The sequence below is a fragment of the Otolemur garnettii genome, unplaced genomic scaffold (genome assembly GCF_000181295.1).
Source record: "Otolemur garnettii isolate 467f Iridium unplaced genomic scaffold, OtoGar3 scaffold00099, whole genome shotgun sequence".
Classification (NCBI taxonomy): Eukaryota; Metazoa; Chordata; class Mammalia; order Primates; family Galagidae; genus Otolemur; species Otolemur garnettii.
The window spans coordinates 1448778-1458608 of NW_003852494.1; the positions used below are offsets into that span (position 1 = coordinate 1448778).

General features: G+C 43.8%; 1 protein-coding gene across 1 annotated transcript in view; it reads right to left on the reverse strand.

Annotated features, from left to right (window-relative positions):
* ATP2A2 (ATPase sarcoplasmic/endoplasmic reticulum Ca2+ transporting 2) overlaps positions 1-8743 on the reverse strand; it is a 67819-nt gene extending 59076 nt beyond the window's left edge. The window contains exons 1-3 of the mRNA XM_023516828.1: positions 7955-8743; positions 7304-7321; positions 7129-7211 (exon numbers count right to left, since the gene is read on the reverse strand). Of these exons, the coding sequence (XP_023372596.1) occupies positions 7129-7211; positions 7304-7321; positions 7955-8072 (219 nt within the window). The 5' untranslated portion in view covers positions 8073-8743. The remainder of the gene's footprint in view (positions 1-7128; positions 7212-7303; positions 7322-7954) is intronic.
* Positions 8744-9831: the final 1088 nt, after the last annotated feature.

Here is a 9831-nt window from a genome sequence, read left to right on the forward strand (position 1 = left end):
CTCTTTTTTGATATGACTTATGGCAATAGTGAAACCATCGCATTATATCTGTACTTAATGGAATACTATGAACTGTGAGCTTTTACACAAATAGCAAACAACCAGAAAGATGTTAAGGCAAGGCCCCATACGAATGCTGCAAGAGTAACAATTAACAAGAAATATCAATGAGGCGGCAAAAAAAGAGACACGCCAGGACAAAGTCCTGACAGATATCAATCATCACTAACAGGTAATGAACTAGGGCAGGTAGAAAACCAGAATTAATATGATGTTGCTACAAGCTTTCAACAGGGCATTCTCAGTATTAAGGGCTAGGCCTAATGCCAGAAGGAAAACTTCTCTAGGAAGTTATAAATTTTGAAAGATGCAGGATCACAGCTGCTCCAATACTTTCAAACATTTGCCATATCAGAAATAAGAAACTTAATTAGCTCTTCAGGGAGAAAAATTGCTTGACTTAAAAGAGTAAGTAGGGCCTTTCTAAAAGGTCAGTGAGGCATTACCAACTGTAAGATAAGCTTCACACCTTATTAAAGTGGGTATGAATTTCCCTCTTGGCAGCCAGGCCTAGACAACAAACTTAAAGCAATATCCCATAACAACCAGAGCAAAGGAAAAGACTAAGCAGTGACAAGTATCAGATCAAATCTGTCCTTTTTAAGTGGTCATCAATAACATCAGAATCCTAACTTGCACAATGTAGCAGCCTTTTCTTACACATTATTCTAAATGTCATTGTGTAGGAAACACAAGCATTTGTATTGTTATTTGAAGGTTCTACAGATAACCTAATTACCTCTTATGAGAAACAAGTGGTCAAACCCTAAGACTGAATGCTGCCCAAATCAATAAGATTTTTATTTATTTTTTTTTTTTGAGACAGAGTCTCCTTCTGTCAACCACTTCACCTCAGCTGAAGTGCCATTGCATCAGCCTAGCTCACAGCAACCTCAAACCCCTGGGCTCAAGCAATCCTCCTGCCCCAGCCTCCCAAATAGCTGGGACCATAGGCACCAAACCTATTTAAAATTGGCAATCATGAATTTCCTGAATACTTCAAAAAATGTCTAATAGGCTCAGCACTTAGTTCTGTGAGTAGGGTGCCAGCCATATACACCGAAGCTGGCAGGTTCAAGCTCGGCCCAGGCCTGTTAAAAATAACAATCACAATTGCAAACCAAAAAATAGTCGAGTATTGTGGCAGACACCTGTAGTCCCAGCTACTCAGGAGGCTGAGGCAAGAGAATCACTTAAGCCCAAGAGTTTGAGGTTGCTCTGAGCTGTGATGCCACAGCACTCTACCAAGGGTGACCTAGTGAGACTTTCAGTATTAAACTTTTTTTTTTTTTTTTTAGAAACTGTGAACAACCCACAGAATTAAATGGCTACAGCTCAAAATAAAGAGCAACCATGAATCATGTCCAGCAGTCCTTCTTTGTTTTGTTGTATTGATAAGTAGGACAATAACTACTGAAAAATGAAGGGCTCCATGCGATGGAAAGGAAAATCTGACATTACTGAAATGCAAGAGGCCTTATTAGCACCTCATTAGGTGAGTTCATAATTTACCAGAAGTTATACAAAGTATACCTATATAGAAGACAGGAAAAATGTTTCTAAAAACTCCGAGAACAGGTTGAATATAAAGCACTGTCTATACTGCCTTTTGTTCACTATTATATTCCTAACACCCTAGAGCCTCTAATATATAATTAATACTCAACATATATTTATTGAGCAAGCGCATTATTTAATGAAACAAAATCTTGCATGACCTCTAAGATGCAAGACCCCTAAGTGGCAGTATACGAATTTAAACATTAAAGACAAAAAGGTAACCAACATCATGAACAATAGCAAAGGAAAAGTAGAAGAAAGTCTGCAGAATTTAGATATAAACAGTGTTTCTTATTGCCAATCTTATTCAGAGTAACCAATTGCTAATGAACACTCAACTTCAATTTAAGGCATCTTTCAATTATTATCCACAACAGTTTGGGAGGCACAGGACGGCAGTGGATTGCCTGAGCTCATGAGTTAGAGACCATCCTGAGCAAGAGCAAGACCCTGCCTCTAAAAAATAGCCAGGCACTGGGCTATAATTCAGCACTTCAGAGGCCAAGGCAGGTGGACTACCTGAGCTCACAGGTTTGAGACCAGCCTGAGCAAGAGCAAGATCCATCTCTTGAAAAACAAAACAACAACAACAACAACAACAAAAATAGCCAGGCATTGTGGCAGATACCTGTAGTCCCAGCTACTTAGGAGGGCTGAGGCAAGAGAATTGCTTAAGCCCAGGAGTTTGAGGTTGCTGTGAGCTACAACACCAAGGGCATCAGAGTGAGACTGTCTCCCCCCACAAAAGAAAATTTATCCACAAGATTAATCTTTATACAGCATTGCTAACTTCTGATAGGAAGGTACAATGAATAAAGCAAATTTTAATCCAAGGTAAAAAAGGCCTGTTATACTTATAAACTGGGAGATAGTCATGATGCTATGACTCAGTTTTCTATGTTGGAATAATGAATTGAGCTCTCAACAAAGATCATAAAAAGAAAACATCATAAGCACATTTTGCTCCTCCATGCATTCTCGGAAACTTGCACTGTGTGCTTTTGGGGACTCAAATTTTGCTTAATACAAAAAACAATTTGTATATAAAACAATTTTTTTAAAAAGAGGAAATGGACATTAAACAGTTCACAAATTGATACAAAGGGTGGCTTGGTGCCCGTTGCACAGTGGTTACAGCGCCTGCCATATACACCGAGGCTGGTGGGTTCGAACCCAGCCTAGCCAGCTGAACAACAATGACAACTGCAACAAATAGGCATTGTGGCAGGCACCTGTAGCCCCAGCTACTTGGGAAGCTGAGGCAAGAGGATCACTTAAGCCAGTGTTTCTCAACTATCCTAATGTTGCAATGTATTTTCATTGTTAAAAAGGGGTCACGACCCACAGGTCCAGAACTTGAGAACTGCTGAAGCCCAAGAGTTTGAGGTTGCTGTGAGCTGTGACACCAAAGCGCTCTACCAAGGGCAACATACTGAAACTTTGTCTCCAAAAAAAAAACAAAAAAAAACAAAAAAAAACACAACAACTCATTCTTTCTCATCTAGATACAAAGCTTATGTAAAACACTGTTCAATGTTTTCAAACTTGACTAGTCTTTAAAAAAAAAAAAGCAGTATAATATACGCTATATATCAAAACATTCACCTTTTGAAACATTATTTAAAGTTCTAAAAAATTAAATAAACCATCTTATCCCATTTTTTAAAAAAATTTTTTTCTTTTTGAGACAGAGCCTCAAGCTATCCCCCTGGGTAGAGTGCCATGGCATCACAGCTCACAGCAACCTCTAACTCCTGGGCTCAATCGAGTCTCCTGCCTTAGTCTCCCAAGTAGCTGGAACCACAGGCGCACGCCACAACACCCGGCTATTTTTTGGTTGCAGCCGTCATTGTTGTTTTTGGCGGCCTGGGCTGGATTTGAACCCGCCACCTTAGGTGCATGTGGGTGGCACCTTAGCCACTTGAGCCACAGGCACCGAGCCATCTCATTTTTAAAATATTAAAACAGACTTGAAAAAAGTTAAGAACACTACATAAACGCAATATTAAATACTAGGGAACGAGACCAACATGGCCCTTATGTTCACTCCCTTTGCATCTTTTCTCAAATGTAGCCTTCTTTGAGGACGTTCCTGAATACCCAATTTGAGAATTGTACTCCCTTCCCTATGTCCACTTATTTCCAAGACCAGCCCTCTTCCTTCATTTTCTCAAGAGCACCATCTATTTTGTTTGCTGCCATAAACCCAGTGACAGGTGCTCAATAACTAACGAAGCAGTGAAAAGAGGAAAAGGCAGACAGGCATTCCAATTCAAGCAACTATATGATGTGTTTCATTCAGGGCAGGATTGGTAACTAAGAACAGGATGGAAAGACAAACTGAGATACTGGCGGGGGAGGTGCTCTCTTGACAATGAATTTCTTTCTTTTTTTTTTTTTTTTTGAGACGGAGCCTCAAGCTATCCCCCTGGGTATCCCCTGAGTGCCATGGCATCACGCTCACAGCAACCTCCAATTCTTGGGCTCAAGCGAGTCTCCTGCCTCTGCCTCCCAAGTAGCTGGGACTACAGGCGCCTGCCACAACGCCTGGCTATTTTTTGGTTGCAGCCATCATTGTTGTTTGGTGGGCCGGGCTGGGGATTCGAACCCGCCACCTTAGGTGTATGTGGCTGGCGCCTTAGCCGCTTGAGCCACAGGCGCCGAGCCCGACAATGAATTTCTAATGTTCAAATGCCCTGAGAGATAAAGAAGCTCACTTCTTCCAATCCAACAGATTTAAAAACAATTTTTTTTTAATTTTGGCAAATATTACAAATTAAACTTCATCTCTACAGTCTCAAGAGTAAAACATTAATGCAGTTTCCCACATTCTGCCACAGCAAAATATTAACTATGGTTAACAGTTCACTATTTAGTTTGATATTTGAAACAAAACACTGGTATTCTTTTTAATTTGAGCATGACCTGATGATGCATTATGTATACATTACAGAAACTGTCTATTCACTTCTCCAAAAAAAAACAAAAACAAAAACAAAACCTTAAGATTCTACCATGTTTTTCTTGTTAAGCCAATAGGAATAAACTGGCTACCAGAAAAGACTCTGTGCTTCTGTGCTCTTTCTTTTAAAGGATAAAGAAATGAAGAATGAAAAGGTCAAGTATAATGCAGCAGCCATGCCAACCCTACGTGAAGAAAATCAACAAACAGGTTTATATCTGTAATTTCTTGGACAAAGAAACCAGAGCAAATTAAGTGAATTCTAGTAAAAGCACTCACTAAACACTTTTTCTATTTAGCAATCCATAAAGTAATTATAACATAGTTCATTTCCTGAGCAATATGCACATAACTCCCAAGTAATTACCAAAAAGGAACTACAATTTCAACTCCCAAATATAACTCTGTAACTCTAAAAAGCCAATGTCCTATCTTACAACAAAATGAAAACATTTATTCTAAAATCAATTTGAAAATGCCTTTAAATTATCAATTTTTTTTTTTAATTGAGAGAGACTCTCACTAAGTCACCCTCTGTAGACTTAGTGTCATGGCTCACAGCAACCTCAAACTCTAGGGTTTTAGCAACTCTCTTGCCTCAGCCTCCCAAGTAGCTGGGACTACAGGCGCCCACCACAATACTCAGCTATTTTAGTTGTTGTAGTTGTCACTGTTGTTTGGCAGGCCTGGGCTGGGTTCAAACCTACCAGCTCCAGTGTATGTGGCCCTTGCCCTAGCCGATGAGCTACAGGCGCTGAGCCTAAATTATCAATTCTTATTACAATAAAGTTAAAAAAAAAACCACACACCATTACTTCAAAATGCTAATACAGTCACTTAAAACAGCTAAAGAGACCCCATATAACCCAAATAGCCAGTATCTTCTTTACTGTAACATAAGATTATTTACAGGCATTATTTACAAAACTGCTTCAAACCGAACGCAGAATTAATTTATTTTACCTCTGGTTTGTAAACACTAACTACCAATGATCTTAAGCCCACTCCAACAATTAAATGCCAAAGCTGAGACTATTTCAGAATTATGCAGATAGCTTAAATATAAACCGTACTCTTAGATCACTTATTTTGCCCCACAGCAATGTACTGACACTACAGTTAATCAAACAGCTCTACTCATTAGTCTTAATTGGTCAAACAGCAGCCATTTACTGGGAGCACTTTTTAATTAATCAAGGAAAGACAGAAATGTTAGAGGTATGGAGCAATTGATTCTTCTATATTCTAAACGGTTTGCTATGGAAGTCTCAATTTATTCAATGAAAACCACAAAAAAGATTCTTGGAGGATGAATAATTAATGGCCACATACCACTTGGCTAACACAGTATGATGATATATTAAAGCCTCATGACAGAATTTATGTAAAAACTACTCCAAAAGTTGCTGCTGTTAATTAAAAGAGGACTATAAAATTAATCTTTCCCTCTCCTGAAGTAGATGCCCACTGGTTTAATTCTCAAAAAAAAATATCCCTCCACAGCATGGCTGTCATAAAGACCAAGGCAGATCCGTGGGACTTGCATATGTAACAAATATACAAAATTAAAACTTTGAAGCTGTGTCAATTTTGTGAAACTTGAAAGTAGTATTGTACTGGGTAAATGCTACTTCCCATAGTGGTTTTTGTAAAAACAAAAAATACTGTAATACAACAGCAAAAGACATCTTGTGCTATTAGGATTAAGAACATCTGTGTCCTACTCATGACCATGTTTAGGAAAACTACCAAGTCGTCTATTGCCTGAGAAGAAAAATCCAACAAGAAATTAATACTGAAATAGCCTGACCACCTCCATCACCTTTTTTTCTGAAGTAGTTCTTTGCATTTCACTGGTTTCTTAGCAACCATACAGGACTCAAGCAGGGTAAGCACATAGAGAACATGAAAAACACTGTGCTGTTTTTTTTTTTCTTTCAAGATCTAGAACCAATTGTACTAAACCTTATTCTCTCAACCCAGGAATCACTCAAGACAGGGGTCCAATTTAGATAAATACACCACCCTAAAGGTCAGTGACCAAATTTGGTCAACAGTGGTGCCATCACTGCCGTCATCATTCTTGTCACTCTCAGGAACAACTGTCACCTTGCCATTACCAGGAAGGGAAAGCAACTGGAATATTCCTTTTGTAAGTTCTATTTACAGACTACAAAGAGCCCAACATCACCTTAGTATGATCTAACAATAAGATAACAATGGAAGAACCTAAAACAGAAAAGACTTTCAATAAAGAACTTTTTGACACTAAAAGCTCGTAAATCACAAATATCTCTAAGACCTTGACATATTCAGGAACGATTTTTGAATACACTGTAAATATCAGGCATCTATTTTCTGAACATGAATGGCTTCATGTGTTGTTTATAATTTCAAAATACCTACGGTTTTTTGTTTGATTTTTAAACACGTAAACACAGCTATCTCCAAATATGTTTTCACCCAAGGGACATGATGTTTTCTGATTTACCTATGGTATATTTTCAGCTTCACTGGGGAAAAGGAAATAAATATTTTATACTTACAAAAGATATACACGCTGCCAGTAATAAAATTCTAACTAGTAAGTCTTCAAATTGCTCAATTACAAGTTCCAGCAAGGTTTTTCCTGTCAGAAACAAACATATGCGTTGTAATTGTCATCTTAACATCAGCACACAAACTGGGGAGGAGGGCAAAGAACATGTTAAGATCACTTACCTTCTTCAGCAGGTAACTCTGTTGAATGTAGAAATTTGCCAGGCAAAGTGTGAAGGAGGTAAGAAAAGAATAAAATAAAATTTAGCATTATTTTTATAAAAAGAACTGCTAAAATTATATGCTATGTGACCAGTTTTGTTCTTTTTTTAAGAAAGCATACGAAAAACGATACCTCAAGAAAATATTCCATATTTCTTGTAATCAACGCCTTTTAATCTATCTCGAAAGACTAAAATCATTTAGGGCTACTGAAACAAAAACTCGTTTTCAGCTATGTCATCACTTCCACCAGATGTGTAACTTTGGATAGTACAAGAACGGTCAGAGGCTTTCTCAACGACAACGACGCCTCATAAATCGACTGGGGACGAGAAAATGTCTCGCCGGGCTCAACCCAGCTCCGAGAGTCCCGTCCTTCCTCCACCCGGGCCAGCAGCTGCTGCACGCCGGGAAGGTCAAGGGCTCGAGACGCGAGAGATCTAGAGCGAGGCGCGGTCCCGGCGCCCCCGCCTGCAGCCCCACTCCCACGGGGCCAGCACGCGGGCCTGGCCTGCAGCCGTCGGCGGGCGCGGAGCCGAGACCCACGAGGTGGAGCCCCGTCAGCCATTTTCCCAGCTGTCGGGCCCGCGCGGCGCGGCGCCGGGCACCTACCGTTGGAGCCCCATCTCTCTTTCAGCTTCTTGACCTGCTCGAGGCTCAGCCCAGTGCTCTCGTTGACCCCGAAGTGGCCCAGCACCTCTTCCACCGTCTTGGTGTGCGCGTTCTCCATGGCTTCGGGGGCCCGACCGGCCTCACCTCCTGTCCCCGCGGCCTCCTCGCCTCGGCCTCGCACTCGGGCCGCGGGCTCGTGCCACCCCGGGCGCCCAGGCGCGGACTGGTTTCTCCCCCCTCCTCCTCCTCCTCCTCTGGCCGCTTCCGCCTCGCCGGGCGCTGAATCACCCCGCGCCCCCTCCCCCAGACAACCGCCCCTCTTGCCGCTTGGACCTCGCTGCTGGGCGGGTGGGGGAGCTCCCGACCCTCCCTCCCCTCGTCAGAAGGGAGGGCCTCCTTCGCCCTCAACTGCCAGCCGGGAGCGCAAGCCGCGGCCCCCGAGCCCACTCCCAGCACTCTTGAGGTGATTCTCGGCCCCGCCCGGGCTGGAGGAGGGGGCGACCGGCCGACCTCTGAGGGCGGGACGGAGCGAGGGAGGTGAGGAGGGGCGGTGCGCAGCGCACTAGCCCAGGTTCCTCAGCTCTGCACCCCCGACAGCGGCAGAGGAAACTGCGGCGGAGGAGAAGGAGGTGGCGTCGGGGACGGCTCCGCGGCGGCTGCTCTAATAGCATTTATCGGCCGCTGCCTCCCCTCTCGCCGCTGCCGCGGCATGTGGACGCCGCTCATTGGCCGAAAGCGCCCAGCGCGGCGCGGGCGACGCGGCCCCGCCCCCTTCCCTGGCTCCCTCCCTCCCGCACGCCTCGCGCCCACGCCGCCGCGCAGGCCCCGCCCCCACCCGTGCACCGCCCCCAGGAACCCGGATCGAGCCCGCGCGCGCCGCACCCGGGCAGTGCGCGCTGCAGCGCCGGGGTCGGCGGGATGGTTTGTTTAGTGTTCTGCAGTTGCAGTCGTCGGGCCCTGTCCATCGGCAGACGTAGGGCAGAGGGCTTCCGGTGGGCGCCCTCTTCTCTCTTCCCGCAAAGACTGTCTGCCTTTCGGGGTCTCCCTGGGACAAGGATGGATGGTTGGGAGGCGAAGCTGAGAAATCTGGGGGCTCAGCCCGCGCAGGGCGTCCCCGAAGCGCGTTCGTGCTGGTGTCCTTGGCTCGCCTTGTCGCCCTCGGTCTCCTGGGCCGCGCTCTGCATCCTAATCTGTCTCTGTCAGAGCCCCCCTCAGGAACCAAGGGGAGGAATTCCGCAGTTCCCTTCCCACACAGCCAAAATCCCTCATCTGTCGCCTCAGAAACACTGCATCCCACACCCCCATCCGAGAGCTCCTTCGCACGCCAACACCAGTCCTTCCTCAGCGAGTTCTGCTCCCTGGCTGAGGGAATCCCACTTTGCAGGGAGAAGGAGGAGGTTTTATTTTATTTTCAATACCCCACACAGCTTTTGATAAACGTCTGCATACAAGTCACAAGTTATGCTACCGTATTTAGCAGCTAAGCTTATGCTAGGAGGTGCCTCCTGTGGCCTTAAGATGAACGCTGTTTTATGGGCTCCCACTACCCCCAATAGGAGAAAAAGGACTTAGTCCAAAACGTGTTCTTCAACCATAGATAGTTTGCTCTGCTCAAGAGGTTGTATAGCGCCTATGTCACAGCAATATAAAGGGAATTTTGCCTTTATAGAGAAGTTAGGAGGAAGACAGTACATTGAATTTGTGAACAAAACGTGAACGTATTTGCTTCACAAAGAAGAGCTGCCTAATAGGTCGCGGAACGAAAGCATGAGGTTCATTTTTGTGTCTAGCAGTTAGCAGTTGTTTCATTCATTCAGCTCAGTTTTCCCAAATGGTTCAGCCTCACAATTTTTTTTTTTTTTTTTTTTTTGAGACAG